Source organism: Pseudorca crassidens, chromosome 8, assembly GCF_039906515.1.
Source record: "Pseudorca crassidens isolate mPseCra1 chromosome 8, mPseCra1.hap1, whole genome shotgun sequence".
In the NCBI taxonomy this organism is placed as follows: Eukaryota; Metazoa; Chordata; class Mammalia; order Artiodactyla; family Delphinidae; genus Pseudorca; species Pseudorca crassidens.
In genome coordinates, this window is record NC_090303.1 from 36,528,483 (window position 1) to 36,545,273 (window position 16,791).

The 16,791-nt window shown below is 36.7% G+C and overlaps 1 protein-coding gene and 1 long non-coding RNA gene across 16 annotated transcripts in view; one reads left to right on the top strand and one right to left on the bottom strand.

Moving 5' to 3' along the window:
- Window positions 1–16,791, bottom strand: part of HDAC9 (histone deacetylase 9) — a 581,469-nt gene that overhangs the window by 550,697 nt on the left and 13,981 nt on the right. For 2 of the 15 annotated variants that reach the window (XM_067746202.1, XM_067746201.1), the window contains exon 1: window positions 6,897–7,112. The exons of 5 other annotated variants lie outside the window; for them this stretch is intronic. In XM_067746202.1, the coding sequence (XP_067602303.1) occupies window positions 6,897–6,960 (64 nt within the window). In that variant the 5' untranslated portion in view covers window positions 6,961–7,112. Of the gene's footprint in view, window positions 1–6,896; window positions 7,113–16,791 lie in introns of those variants that run through there. 8 more of the 15 variants (XM_067746211.1, XM_067746210.1, XM_067746212.1 and 5 more) reach the window with 7 other exon arrangements.
- LOC137228989 (uncharacterized) overlaps window positions 6,248–16,791 on the top strand; it is a 59,794-nt gene continuing 49,250 nt past the window's right edge. The window contains exon 1 of the long non-coding RNA XR_010945475.1: window positions 6,248–6,439. This is a non-coding gene — a long non-coding RNA (uncharacterized lncRNA). The remainder of the gene's footprint in view (window positions 6,440–16,791) is intronic.

A 16,791-nucleotide genomic window follows, 5' to 3' on the forward strand; every position in this document is an offset into this window, starting at 1 on the left:
TTTCTTTGAGAATCACACAAGAATGGACAGTCTCCCAAGAAAAATGCACATTTACACAAATGTATTAGTGTGTGTACAATTTCACAGGATTCAGGGACTGCCTAAAGCCCATTTATGGAACCTTGGGCTCTCCAGGTCCTTTTTCGATTCACCTCAAATCCCTGATTTTGGTTCAGACAGAAAAGTTCCCAAATAAGTGAGTCATTTATAGAAGTCAGTGTGGTTAGAGATGATAGACCCCAATAAAATGAGAGATTACGTGAAATCATAAGGAATAATGCCCTTTTAAATGCTCAATTAAGACATACAAAATATGTGACTGTGTGAATATGTGTCTATGGTGAAATTTTCTCATGTTATTTCAAAAGGGAAAACGATGGAAAAATATATGTATACCATAATGGAAAATATACTGTGTAACACTGTAAATGTGAGCATGTGAGTATAAGAACTGAGAAAGGAAAATGAAGAGAATCATTTGTATTTTTAAAACAAAAAAATTGCATTTCAGCCAGAAGAGCTGTCATTCCAACGTCTACTTCAGAAGTATAGTCAGGAGTTCCTTAGCATGTGAAAGAAGATTCTTGTCCTCACTGCCCTGCTTCTTGTCAAATCGGCTTTAAAAACCCACTTTCCACCCTGCTGTCATAATCCTTGCAGGAAACAGATGGGTAAGAATGGAAGAAAAGAGGAATAAAGGCCTTTTCTTTAATTAACCCTGGTTTCACTTGTACTCCTCAACCTGCAAGGTCTTGTCCCTCGAGGTTGACAAATGATCTAATTAGCAGTAAGATAAGCCTGGTTGACAACAAGAGAACACCAAAGGCAGAACACAATGTCTAATGGATAATAGCTAATTCTTTAGGACAAATGTATAGAAGAACAATAAGAGCAGTTGTGCTAGACTCTGCGAGTGGCAGAGAGGAGGCATTGATGGTAGGAAATCACTCAAAGCAGTCACTGAATCTAGAGAGCTGGCCCTTTCATTCATTTCCAAAGTTCTCGCTTCTTACCAAGTACAAGTGATTGTGCTTTTACATGAACCTCTAGGTAGAGAGTAGCAAGGAAATAAAACATCCTCAGAACTCATTTTCATAATGCGTTCTTTGAGTTTTTATCATTCACAGAACCAAAGGCAGGTAGCTCATTTTCCAATCTCTAAAATACTGTACTGGGGCCTCCAAATGGACAGTGGGAGTTGTTGTTAAGCCTTTAGATCTAAAGGCTAAGGGGTGAGGCTGGGGCTTGAGATAGAGATTTGTGAGTTATCAGCATAGAGCTGATAGCTGAAACTGAGTAAAAGGAAGAGATCACTTCAGAAGAATGTATAAGACGATAATAATTTTTTAAAAACTTACTGTGGAAGGCATAATTGTAAGATGGTTCACATGACATTCCCTACCTGGTGTTATTCCCATGATTATGTTAGGTTACCAGCAGATGTAATTAAGGTTAGTAATCAGTTGACTTTAAGATGGACTACCCAAGTGGGCCTAAACTAATCATATTGGACTTTTTTTTTTGCGGTACACGGGCCTCTCACTGTTGTGGTCTCTCCCATTGTGGAGCACAGGCTCCGGAGGCGCAGGCTCAGCGGCCATGGCTCACGGGCCCAGCCGCTCCGCGGCATGTGGGATCTTCCCAGACCGGGGCACGAACCCATGTCCCCTGCATCGGCAGGCGGACTCTCAACCACTGTGCCACCAGGGAAGCCCCCATATTGGACTTTTTAAAAGAAGAGAGTTTTCTCCTGCTGGTAGAAGAATAAATCAGAGAGATCTGATGCTTAAGAGGGATTCAACAAGAGGGAATTTCTTCATTGCTAAGGTAGAGGGGGCCACATGGAAGTACCTGAGAGTAGCCTCTAGTAGGTGAGAATGAACCCAGCTGACAGCCAAGAAAAAGCCAGGGGTCTCAGTCCTACAACCACAAGGAACTCAATCCTGCCAACAACCTGAACTAGCAAGAAGAGGGTCTTGAATTCCAGATGATAATGCAGCCCCAGGCAACATGCAGATTTCAGCCTTGGGAGCTCTGAGGATGCAGCTAACCTGTGCTTAGACTCTTGACCTATAGAAACTGAGAAGTAGTAAATTGATGCTGTGGAAGGAAGGAAGGAAGGAGGAAGGGAAGGGAGAAAGAGAGAGAGAGAAAGAAAGAGAGAGAGAGGGAGAAGGAAGGGAGGGAGAGAGGGAGGGAGGAAGGAAAGGAAGGAAGGAAGAAAGGGAGGGACGAAGGAAAGGAAGGAAGGAAGGAAGGAAGGAAGACAGAGGGAGGGAGGAAGGGCGAGCAGAAGGAAGGAAGGAAGGAAGACAGAGGGAGGGAGGAAGGGCGAGCAGAAGGAAGAAAGTCAGTCAGTCAGAAAGCAGTGAAATGAAGCAGTCATGAAGGCAAAGCCTACCAATGCTCATAAGCACTTGGTGCTCTTCACATCATAACCTTTCCAAATATGTTTGTCTTTAAACATTAGAAAGTGAATTTTTGCATGTGTGAAGTCAATTTTGAGCCAAGAAATTAGGAATCAGACTATATATTCATGTTTATTTAAAGAGAAATCAAAATTATAGAGAATGCTGGCTGATATTTTTTCAGAGAAAGAAGCCTGAAATCTGATGTTGGTCTTTTAAAATAATCTTTCTATGTAATTTTTTACTATTATGCCAGAAGATGTTTCATTTTTCAGCTATGCCAGATCAGATGCTCAATTTACTATTCTAGAATTTCAACTTGACACACAAAGCACTCTCTAGGGCTCTTTTCTGAAGGGGTAGAGGAAGGTTGAGTTGGGCTTCTCCTGTTAGTGTTTTCAGGTAAGTAGGTTACTGAGTAGGACTGTGAGGTAATATTCGCTTTTCTGGAAAGATACTACTCTAATAACTTCAGCTACCCAGAACATACTAAAGACTCAGGCATTTGGCCTCTTATGGGCCAAACTACATTTTCTATGGATATGAACTTAACTGAATATATTTCACACAAAAGAAATTCTTCCAAAGGATCTTTTAACACTTGCTTTAGAAGCTAACGTAACAAGCATGATCATCTGATTTTTTATTCACTAACTATACTATAAATAATAAATTTGGATAACATAATGTGGCCCACTAGAAGGAGACCTGCAGGAGGACAAAGATTTTAAATCACAGCTGCAAATGCCACTTTTCTCTGAAAGAAACAGTCCCCCAAAACCTTATGTGTTATTGAAGGATCTCCACATTTGAAGTATAACATACTTAATATTCATAAAAATAATAATGTATCCTTAATAAAAAGATCATGGAAAAGGAAGAGAAGCTCTTCCTTATTTCATTTAAATTAAAGATTGACTCCTAAAATATATTCTTTGTATATATCTTTATGCTTAGATAACGCAGTATAATGCGCTGAGAAACATTCAATACAAAATTCAAAGGTGTGTGTGCAGTTTAAATATCAGCTGCTGTAAATGGATAATTTTCAATTCATTCATTCATTTACTCATTCCACAAACATTCATTGAGTAATTTTTATTTGTGAGGTATTCTTCTAAGTCTTAGGTTTTCTTACTTGAATTTCCATGTCAATTAATTCAGGGATTCTATTTTTATCTTATAGATATTTTCTTCAAATGTTAATGAATGTGTTCAGAGATGGAACCGATTTTGTTCTCCAAAATTATAATGAATTTTTATCTCATCCACAAAATAGAAGACTGATTAACATCATTCTATTAACCGGCTACAAATTTTGGTCTAGAATATCATAGCCTGCAGGGTTCAACATATCTAGAATGCTACCTCACACACCGGGCGCTAATACTTAGTCCTAGATTCCAAATAATACATCTAACACTGTGGCTTTAGAAATCTTTGCAAACTGGCTTTCACCAACTACACAAGTAGCTAAATAAATTTTCATTCTCAGAGTACTGAATATTTGTGAATGACTGATGTGTTTTTGGCAAAGAAGTGAATACTTCAGTGAGGAACACTATATTCAGCAATGAGATACACTTAACATATGAAACAAAAATTCCATGCATTACATTTCAAAAGATTGGAATAAGAAAGAAAGAAAAAATACTGTTGTTATCCTGAATGCAACATGTAGCTTTGGCATCATTTAAATATCACCCAGAGTAGGTGTAAAACTCAATAAAATATGACTTTAAAACCAATAACCAATGTAATCTCTCTCTCTTTTTAAAGTCTACCCACTATGAACTATAAACTAGGGTTAGAAAAAATTATGAGTAAAACAATTCCTAAGGACTCTGTAGCACTTGGTCCAAAACATTGTTTTTTACTAAGAAAATTATTTTGATTTAAATGAATGTGCAAAAAAGACAGCTGGAAATGATTCCTGATCTTTTTAGCAGCTGATGTGCAGCAATAATAGGTAATACTTATTGAGGTATTTAACAAACTTTCTGCTTATTTATAATAATTTTTGTTATGGTGTTATTTAAACTGAAGTTTCTGCTCTATTTATTAATCCAAAATAAGATCTAATTTTAAAAAGTGAAATGCAATTATAAGTGAGATCTAGAAAATTCAAATGTAGTCACTGGGTGGATATAGAAAGAAAAAAATGAAGACTGATGATAAAACCTTACATTTCTAACATTAAAATGATAATCTTCATTACTAAAAGAGAAATAATAACTGGTTCTAAGCTACAAAGAGTTTAGTACAGAGTCATATTTTTCCTTCTCTTCTATTTCTATTAGAAGAATGCTATGACTCTCGCTACAGGAAAATAAAAAATAATTTAAATGCTTTAAACTATCAAATTAAGCGAGATAAATCATAACAATTAATGAATAATTCTTTGTAAACAGGTCTTTGTAAACAGGACCACAACGCTTTTGTGAAAAGGTAAGACATTCAAAACTTGTCAGACGCAGCACAAGATTCAGAATAAAGTTAAAATAAGGTAGAACAGAATGAGTTTCTAAGCCTAAAATATAAAGTATTATAAACTGACAGTATCAGACCAACACATTACTGTGGCAATTTGCCTGCTGAATCAAAATTACTTTTGGTATACATGAAAGACATAGTCTGTGGTCTGATCTGTTTCACGGAATTAAAAAGGCAAAATCTCTGACATTTTTAGAACTAGTGGAGACCCTAAAAGTAATCTAGGCAACCCCCTCATGGTTTATATATGCCAAGAGCAGTCAACTAAATAACCTACCTTCTCACAAAGAATGGCAGACCCTGAACTAAAACACCCAGAAAGTATATGCTCCTGAGACCAGACACTGGTGTTTCTTCATCAGTTTTACTATTCCTGAAATCTTTTAGTACCTTTACTAGGTTCATAAAAATATGAATGGGGCTTCCCTGGTGGCGCAGTGGTTGAGAGTCTGCCTGCCGATGCAGGGTACGCGGGTTCGTGCCCTGGTCCGGGAGGATCCCACATGCCGCGGAGCGGCTGGGCCCGTGAGCCATGGCCGCTGAGCCTGCGCATCCGGAGCCTGTGCTCCGCAACGGGAGAGGCCACAACAGTGAGAGGCCCGCGTACCACACACACACCAAAAATATATGAATGAACAGGGCTTCCCAGGTGGCGCAGTGGTTGAGAGTTCGCCTGCCAATGCAGGGGACACGGGTTCGTGGCCCGGTCTGGAAGATCCCACATGCCGCGGAGCAGCTAGGCCCGTGAGCCATGGCCGCTAAGCCTGCGCGTCCAGAGCCTGTGCTCTGCAACGGGAGAGGCCACAACACTGAGAGGCCCGCGTACCGCAAAAAAAAAAAAAAAAAAAAATATATATATATATGAATGAACAGATAGACCAGTCTTCCCGATTTCATATCTACTATGTCATGCAATACTTAAACTGTTCCTGCATGCACTGGCACTAGAATTAGATTCAGTATGTTTCTAGTATGCATGGAAAAATAAAAAGATAAGGAACCTTCTGTTCCTTCAGCATGCAAATGGTGCTTTCTGAAGACAAACTATCAGATATTGGTGTAGGACACTGAAGCACTTATGAATTTCTGAATTAAGAATATGAAAAATAGGTCATTTTATGGCTATTGCAAAAGACAGTTTGGATGCACTATTCAAGTGGCCCCTGCCTAACCATTCATCCTTCCTCTCCATATTGTTGAAAATGCAGTGGCTATGCTAGCCTTCATTCTGAAAAGAGCCAAATATATATTTTAAACTTGGGCCCTCTGCACTGGTTTCCTTCTGCCTGGAATGCCTTTTCTTAGATCTTTGTATGGTTGGGCTCTTCTAGTTATTCATGCCTCAGCTTAAAAGTCACTTCCTGGGGAGAGTTATGGTTACCAAGACGGTGTCATAAGTCATTCCTGACTCCTCTCCCAGTCAGAAGAAAAAAACTTAACATCTATTCAAGAAGACAGCACCGAGAGAATTCTAGAGCACAGGAGTGAGGCTGAAACACCCTCTGCACCTCAGAGACAAAGAGAGACTGCATGAGAAGGTAAGAGAAGCAGCTACATGTTGACCGCATTGCCCCTCCCACAGGCTAGCACAGCAACACGCAGAGAAGTCTCCCCTGAGCCTCCTGAGCCTCCAGTGGGAAAAGAGAATGCAGGGAGGACAAAGAGCCTCCCTTAATATTGTGAGTCACTTTGTGGGAGCCCCTACTCTGATCTCACACCATGACAACTGCAGGGAAATCTATGGGACTCAATCACCGGGAATCTCAATGTGATGGAGAATGGGGGAGGGGCTTGCACCAACCAGCACAGGAGTCTTGAAAGACTGAGTTCGTTTCTGCAGTGCCAAAGTGTTAATCTCAACCAGCAGCTCTGCTCATCTGCAGAACCAAGTCAGTGGTGCCATCTGACCAGGTATTTGGTGGGGTACACATCTGCCTCATTCAGGCCCTTAAACAAAGAGATGTACAGGCCCTAGAGCTTGGTTTGCCAACTTACAGGCAAGGTGCTGAGTCACAGCTCCATCCACTGTGAGGAGTGCCTTCCAGCTCCATCTGACCATAAGGGCTGGTAACAACTTCTGGAAGCTCCAGTGGCACTCCAGCTGAGAGGCAGGCAAGCAGAGCTGATTTCCCCCATGGCAAAGGCAGTACTAGGCATGAAGGGTTCCTGTGTGCTAAGCACAGGCAGGGGGATTAATTCATACCAAGGCTGAGGGTAGCTCCTAGCCCATCCCAACTGGAGAAACCATTTGGGAAACTGAAAGTAGCCTGGAGTGTCCCCTCCCACCCACACGGAGGCAAGGGGGCTGAGACATACCAGCCCCCATGCTGTGGAGTCAGTATTCTGGCCCCATCTGACAAGAAGAGCTGGTGAAAACACTTGAAAGCTGTGCAGTTCACTGGCACTCAAACCAAGAGGAAGGTGGACAGAAGTGATAGTTTGCATAGCAAAGCCAGAGGACCTGTTCCACTAGGGAACTTGGGGTGAAGGTCAGCTTGAGTTAAGACAACAAACAGCTTTACAGGTTTTAGAGCTGCTTCTTCCACTGCACCCAGGCAGGAAATCTAATTCATAGCTCCACTCATTGCTGAATACAGTCTTTAGCCTGTCCAACAAAAGCACATGGGAAACTTCCTAGCCCATTCAATAGTCTTACATACAATGTAGCCCATTCAATAGCCTTACATACAGTAGCACTTGAACAGAGAGCATGATCTGTGGCAGAGCAAAACTAGTGGCCTCACCTGAACAGGGAATTCAGTATATACTCAGGCATGATACAGGCCCCAAAGCTGTACAGCCCCTGGACCCTGGCCTGCTGCCCTGCCAGGGCAGGAAAGCTCATTCACAGTCCCATCTCCTACTGAATATAGAACCCAACCTCAAACATCTAGCAAGCCTGATGAGAACCCATGCCACCTTGGAGCCCATCCTACAGACTCACTTGGGTAGGAAACAAACCCAGCAGTCCTATCCAACTGTTCTTAGCCCCCATCCCCAACCTCAGAGCTGAAACAGTTGCCTTGCCCCAAAATAGATCATAATAGCAGGACCCACCTGCCTAAAGACACTACCAGCAGACACACCCAGAATCCAAACTGAGCTGACTGGTGAAAAACTGACTGCCAAAGCAAACTTGTAAAGTCTGGGGAATGAGCCCTGTTACTCAAATGTGCAAATCCCAACACAAGGAATCAAGGATTATAAAAACTCAGGTAAATATGACACCACCAAAGGAAACTAAGACAGCTCCAATAACTGAATCTAAAGAAATGGAGATCTATGAACTGTCAGACAATGAAATCAAAATAATTCTCTTAAGGAAGTTTCATGACCTGTAAGAAAGCACAGATAGACAACTAAATGAAATTATGAAAATAATGCATGAACAAAATGAGCAGTTTGATTAAAACAACAAAACCCCCAGAAATCCTAGAGTTGAAAAATACAATCACTGAAGAATTCAATCATTTCAAAAGTAGACTTGACCATTCAGAAGAATCAGTGTCCTGAAAAATAGGACTGGAAATTACCCAGTCAGAAAAACAAAAAGAAAAAAAATGAAAAAGAATGAAGAAAGCCTACAGGAATTATGGGACACAATGAAAAGAAACAATATTCACATTATGGGAATTCCAGAAGAAGAGAAAGAGGAAGTGACAGAAAATATACTTAAAGCAATAATGGCTGAAAATTCCTGAACCTGGGGAGAGAAATGGACATCCAGATCCATGAATTCCAAAGGATCCCAAATAGATTGAACCTGAATAGGGCTATACCAAGACACATTATAACTAAATTTTTGCAAGTCTAGGACAAAGAATTTTCAAAGCAGCAGAGAAAAGAGAGAAGTTACATACAAGAAAACCCCTGTAAGACTATCGTAAGATTTCTCAACAGTCTTTTCATGCCAGGAGGGAATGGAATGACATATTAAAAATACTGAAAGAAAATAACTCTCAACCAGGAATTCTATACCCAGCAAAGGTGTCCTTCAGAAATGAATAAGGGATAAAGACTTTCTTGAATAAACAAAAGCTGAGGGAGTACATTGCCACCAGACCTTGCTTATAAGAAATGCTTAAGGGAGTTCTTTGAGAAGAAGTAAAAGAATGCTAATTAACATGATACCAAAAAAAAGAGTAAATTTTACTGGTAATGGTAAATATAGAGTCATAGTTAAATTCTACAATGTGGTAAAAATGGTGCATAACTCACAACTCTAGTTTAAAAGTTTAAAAAAGAATGTTACAAAAATAACCATAAACAATAATCTGTCTTCAGACAATTAAAAAACATGTAAATTATAAGAGAAATAACCTAAAATGTGAGGGAGAGAAGAAGTATATGAATTCTATTAAGGTTAAGTTTTTGTAAGTTTAAAATTAGTTGTTATATGTTTAAGATGTTTAATGTAAGCCTCATGGTAACCACAAGGAAAAATACGGTAGTAACTACACAAAAGAACAGGATAAAAAACCTAAAGCACACTGATACCAAAACACAAAAAAAGACACAAGGATAAGAAACAAGGAACAACAGATCTACAAAACAACCAGAAAACAGTAGTCTTTACCCATCAATAATAAAATGGAAACAGTAGTCTTTACCCATCAATAATTACTTTAAATGTAAACAGATTACATTCTTCAGTCAAAAGAGAGTGGCTGAATGGATAAAAACACAAGATCCAACAATATGCTGCCTACAAGAGATTCAATTTAGCTTTGAAGGCACACATAGACTGAGTGTGAAGAGATGCAAAAAGACATTTCAATCAAATGGTAACCAAAAAAAACCTCAGAGGCAGCTATACTCATATCAGACAAAATAGACTTCAAACTACAAATGATAAAAAGAGAAAAAGAAGGTCATTATATAATGATAAAGGAGTCAATACATCAAGAAGACAAACTGATTGTAAATATTTATTTGCCCAACATCTGAGCACCTAAAAATATAAAGCAAAAACTAACAGAGCTAAAAGGAGAAATAAACAACAAGACAATAATAGTTGGAGACTTTAATACTCCACTCTAAACAATGGAAAGATCATTCAGACAGAGAATCAGTAAGAAAACAGTGGATTTGAACAGCATTATAGATCAAATGAACCTAACAGACACATGCAGCACAGTCTATCCAAGAAAAGTAGACTACACATACTTCTCAAGTGCACATGGAACATTTTCTAGGATAGATCATATGTTAGCCCACAAAACAAGTCTTAGCAAATTCAGGAAGACTGAAATCACAACAAATATCTTCTCTGAGCATAATAGCATCAAACTAGAAATAATAAAAAGAGGATAACTGGAAAATTCATGAACACATGGAAATTAAACAACACTCTGCTGAAAAACCACTGGATCAAAGAAGAAATTGAAGAGTACGCTAAAAAGTTTCTCAAGACACATGAAAATGGAAACACAACATATCAGAACTTATGGGATGCAGCAAAAGCACTTCTACGAGGGAAAGACATAGCAATAAAAACCTACATTAAGAAGCAAGAAAGATCCCAAATAAATAACCTAACTACATGCCTTAAGGAACTAGAAAAAAAGAATAAACTGAGCCCAATGTTAAAAGAAGAAAGGAAATAATAAACATCGTAGCAGACATAAATGAAATAGAGAACGGAAAAACAATAGAAAAGATTAACCAAACTAAGAGTTGGTTCTTTGAAAAGTTAAACAAAATTGCAAACCCTTGGCTGGACTAAGCAAGGCAAAAAAAGAAAAGACCTAAATCAATAATATTATAAATGAAAAAGAAAACATTACAATTGATATCACAGAACTTCAAAGAAGAGTAAGAGCCTACAATGAACAATGATATGCAAACAAACTGTACAACCTAGAAGAAATGGAAATAGTTTTAGAAACACACAACTCATCAAGACCAAATCAGGAAGAAATAGAAAATCTGACTAATTTAAGTAGACTAATTACTAGTAAGGAGATTTAATCAGTAACAAAAAATCTCCTAATGAAGAAAAGTGCAGGACCAAATGGCTTAACTGGCTAATTTCACCAAACATTTAAAGAAGAATTAACACCAATCCTTCTCAAACTCTTCCAAAAAAATCAAAGAGGATTTTTTGGGAGGGAACATTTTGAAACTCATTTTAAGAGGCCAGCATTATCTTGATACCAAAACCAGAAAAGTACACTACCAAAAATGCAAACTATAGGCTCATATTCCCTATGAATATAGATGCAGATATTCTCAATAAAATATCAGCAAACTGAATTCAACAGCACATTAAGAGGATCATTCACCATGATTAAATGGGTTCTATCCCTGGAATGCAAGAATAGGGCAACATATGCAATGTTGATGAATCACATTGATTGAACAGAGGAAGAATCATGATCATCTCAACAGATGCAAAAATCATTCAACAAAATCCAACATCCATTTGGATGATAAAAGCACTTAATAACTCAGGCACAGAAGGAACATATCCCAACATAATGAAGGCCATATATGACAAATCTATGGGTAACATCATACTCAAGTGATGAAAGGTTGAACCTTTTTCCTCTAAGATCAGGAAAAAGAAAAGGGTGCCCACTCTCGTAGCTTCTATTCAACACAGTACTGGAAGTCCTACTAAAACACTGAGGCAAGAAAAAGAAATAAAAGGTATAAGAATTGAAAAGAAAGAAGTAAAATTTATCTCTATTTGCAGATGAAATGATTTTATGTATAGGAAATCTTAAAACTCAACAACAAAAAAAAACTGTTAGGTCACTGAATTCAGTAAAGTTGCAAGATACAAAATAAATGTACAAAAATCACTATCATTTCTATACATTAACAAAAATTTTTGTTAAAGAATATAAAGAAATTGATCCATTTATAATAGCATCAAAGACAATAAAATACTTAGGAATAAATTTAACTAAGGAGGTAAAAGATGATTGTGCTGAAACTACAAGACATTGATGAAAGAAACTGTAAAAGACACAAATTAATAGAAAGGTATCCCATATTTATGGACTGAAATTAATATTTTTAAAATGTCAATACTACTGAAAGCCATCTACAGATTCAATGAAATCTTTATCAAGATTCCAATGGCATTATTTTTACAGAAGTAGAAAAAAGTCAAAATTTATGTGGAACCACAAAAGACCCTAAATAGGCAAGGAAATCCTGAGAAAGAGCAAAGCAGGAGGTATCACACTTCCTGATTTCAAGCTATAATCTAAGACTACTAATAGTATGGTACTGGCATTAACAAAAAAGACAAGCCAATGGAACAGAGTCTGGCGGCCAGAAATAAACCCAAGCATAACAGTCAACTAATATTTGACAAGGGAGCAAAGAATACTTGATGAAGAAAAGTCTCTCTGTGGTGCTGGGATAACTGGATATTCACATGTAAAAGAATGAAACTGTACCCATATCTTACACCTTTCACAAAAATTAACTTGAAAGGGATTAAAGACTTAAATGTAAGACTTGAATCCATGAAACTCCTAGAAGAAAACATAGGAACAAAGTTCCTTGACATGGGTTTTGGTAATAATTTCTTTTGGATATGACACCTAAAGCATAAGCAACAAAATAAAAAATAAACAAGTTGGACTACATCAAACTAAAAAGCTTCCGCACAATGAAAGAAACCATCATCAAAGTGAAAAGACAACCTGTGATAGGAGAAAAACTATTTGCAAACTAGATATCTGATAAGGGGTTAATATCCAAAACATATAAAGAACTCAAACAACTCAACAGCAAAAAAACAAATAACAATTAAAAATGGGCAAGGGACATAAACAGACATTCCTCCAAAAGAGATATATGAAAGCACAAAAGGTACATGAAGAGACATTCCACAACACCAGTCATTAGGAACTGCAAATTAAAACCACCATAGAATATCACCTCACACTTGTTAGGATGGTCATTATCAAAAAGACAAGCAATAACAAATGCCAGCGAGGATATGGAGAAAAGCAAACCCCCCTGCACTGTTGTTGTTGGGATTGTAAATTGTGGAATACAGTGCAGAAGATCCTCAAAAAATTAAAAATAGAACAACCACATGTCCAGCAATTCCACTTCTGGGAATACACTCAAAGATAACAAAAACACTACCTCAAAAATATATCTGCACCCTCATGTTCAGAACAGCATTATTTACAATGGCCAAGACATGGAAACAACCTAAGTGTCCACAGACAATGAATGGACAAAAAAGTTGCACATACATACATTGGGGTGGCGAAAAAGTTCATTTGGGTTTTTCTGTAAGATGTTACAGAAAAACCCGAACAAACCTTTTCGCCAGCCCAATTCAATGGACTATTATTCAGCCATAAGAAACGAGGAAATCCTACCATTTGCAACAACACAGATGGACCTTGAAGGCATTCTGCTAAGTGAACAAGTCAGACAGAGAAAGACAAATAATGTATGATCTCACTTTTATATGTGGAATTTTTAAAAACTCATAGAAAAAGAGACCAGACCTGTGGTTACCAGAGATGGTGGTGGCACGGGTGGGGGGGAGTGTTCTGGAGGAAGAGGGGGAATTGCAGGAAGGTGGTCAAAAGGTACAAACTTCAGTTATAAGATAAGTAAGTACTAGGGATGTGATGTACAATGTGATGGCTTCAGCTATCACTGCTGTGTGACACACAGGAAAGTTGTTAAGAGAGTAGATCGTTAAGAGTTCTCATCACAAGGAGAAAAAATTGTTTTCCTTTATTCTTTCCTTTTTTCTTTTTTTGTATCTATATGAGAAGGTGAATGTTAGCTGAACCTATTGTGGTAATCATGTCACAACAGATGTAAATCATACCATCCTGCTATATGCCTTAAACTTATACAATGATGTATGTCAATTATTTCTCAGTAACACTAGGAAAAAAATCACTTCCTCATGGGTCTTCTTAGGCACTACTCAGCAACTGCTGTATGATGAGGCCTCAGGACAGTGCTGCTATCTACCTTTTTTACTTGACTGCATTACTATCCCTCTGTTTTACTCAATGGTACTCTTAAATCTGAATTTTTTATTCAATTTAATCTTAAATTATCTTTTGAAACTTGGGGAGCTATATAAACACTGAGTACTTCTCTCACCTGATTTAGTTAAATTAACTAAAATTCTTCCCATATCTTCATAAAATTACTTCTCATCTCTCCATAAAATGCAAGACCCTACACACATTACACAATACATTGGCTTTACAGAAGTTTAAGTTGTAACCTGTCCAACAGGACAGGATCACAATGGTAGTATAAAAATAGAGTATTGAATATAACATCATTTGACTGTAATTTTACAAGTTAAATATATTAATTGTTCCCAAAACATTTAATTAATAGTCTGTCCTCTGACACTGATCTGTGATGCAAACTCTGCCTGCCATACACCAAGATATTAAAAATAATTCTGTATTCTTGTCCTTTGATCTATGCAACTGTGTCCCTGCCCAAACCAAACAATCATAATTAATACAACTTTGTATAACTTGGTAGCTATCCTTCTTCTCCTAATCTATTGTTTTACTAAATTGCCACACTTACTCTTACATTAGCATTTTAGAATTTAGTAGGCCATGTTCTCTGACAGACCCTGTTAGGATTTTATCTGAATTTGTACTAACATACAAAAAACAAGAAATTGATATCAGGCTATCTGAAGCATGGAACTGAATGGCTGCTGGAAATGGAAAAGAAGTGAGAATTACAGACTATATAATAACACATAGGTTACTTACTATATAATCATATTAAGTCCATTTGACTTTTGAATTATGAATGGTCTATTTTTTTTTAAGTTAGCTGTTTTAAAAACGAAGAGATTTATAGATGAATTTTGGAATAACTAATTTTTAAAAGTAGTCTTCCTGTTCATGGTCACGGAATAACTCAATTTTCTTCTAGTTTTCTTATATGCCTTCAATAATTTTATCAATTTCTCCATAAAAATTTCAGTTGGTATTTATAAATGCTATCATTTTTATTACATTTTGTGCTTGGTTATTTCTGGCATAAAACAATCTTTTCAATTTTTTATGTTGTATTGAACTTGTACTGAGCAATCTAAACTGAGCTCTTTATTAGTTCAATTAGTTTCTTTCCCTTTAAAAATCTTATATCTCTTGTTGAATGTTTATGTTTTAGAACATTGACTCCAAAGACAAAGTTCTTGACATAAAAGAGAATGTGTTTTAATTTTACCATTAAATATAAAGTTTCAGATAGGGTTTTGATTTATAACATTTACTTTTTTCTTCTATTCTTAGTTTAATACAGTTTCTATTCTGGAAAGGTACCGCATTTTACCAAATGTTTTTCTGCATCTAATGAAATGATCATATTGGTTTTTCCTTTAGTCTGTTAACAGATGACATTCACTGATAGACTTTTTCCCTTTAAGCATTCTGGTGAAATTATTTCTCCATAAAAGAAAATCCAAATGGCTAATAACATATGAAACCCATTCAGCTCCACCAGTAATCAGTGAAATTCACATAAAAAAGTAATGTTGTGCCATTTTTCATCTCTCAATTTGGTAAAAATATCTAAAATCTGACAACATTCAGTGATGGCAGGGATGTGGGAAAAATGGTTCTCACATATATGATTGGTGAAGCATAAAAATGATCTCTACCCCATTTTGGTTCAGTGCCCAAGGAACATGACTGGGCAGTAGATAATGAAATAGAAAGATGTTCTCTTCTCTTGTCTACAAAGCAATTTAATATATTTTCTAGTCATCTAAAAATGAACTCATAAGGTTTTCTAAAGTTATATCCATATCCAGGTTTAGCACTATCTGCTGAAAAAAAAATTTTTTTTAAAAGAATCATTACTCTTTCCAGGATAATGATGTAGAGGTAATTTCCATTTAATTATTGGGATAATGAATAGTGAGAGTTGACTCTTGATTAAAATCTGAAGGAAGTGATTTTAAACTAGGGGCATTGTTTCTATTATGTTTAATCATTGGTTGCCTGAGATTGTTTACACTGTTTTCCTTCTTATAATATACAAGTTAGGTTAAGCTGATACCAAGGTAATTTTTTTTAACATTTTTTGTTCATCTTCAGAAAAGAAAACAAATGAGTGTTTTCAATTTACTGTGTTTATAGCTTTAAAATTATATTCCTTTGGAATTTTGCTTGAACTAATCCTTATTTCTTGGTAATGGTTAATATAAGAATGAGAAACTTCTGAATCCAAGATCAACCAACCTTGATTTGTTCCATCTCAAAATGATTATTACAGCACTTAGAAACTTAACTTGGATTCCTAATGATGAGAAAATACAATTGGCAGCATTTAGCAAAGTCACTGAAAGAACATGGGCATGCATTCATTCCCTGTGCTCTACTAAGCTGATTTCAATGGCTAGGTTGCAAAATTTTGTTTTATTATCCAACTCCTTTTTTGGCTCATACTTATATTTTTAACCAACTCAATTAATTTTCTGAGCCTTAATGCCCTTAATTTATCCTAACTTGTGCTGAGTTCAAGCCTAAACCAGGGCAAAAGGACTACCACAAAAAATTATGTGTCTTTTCCCCACATATGTTATATCTATTCTTTTCATCATTCCTCTCCCACTAAGACATAAATATATTTATTTCATTCTTCTCCTTGAATAGCTCTGTATACAGATTGATTCATTCCATCCATCTGTTTTTCCTTAGTATCTCACTGTGTGAATTCCCTGTTCTGACATTTTACTTCAGATAATTTTTAAAATTACTGATACCTTTGGCATTCAAAATTTGATCAGTAAAGGGTTTACCAAAAAAAAAAAAAAAACTTCTTTCATTGCCCCCTTCTCAAAGAACATAGCTAATTAAATAGTGACTGAAGAAATGAAGATGAATTCTAAATAGCAATGCAAGGTGCA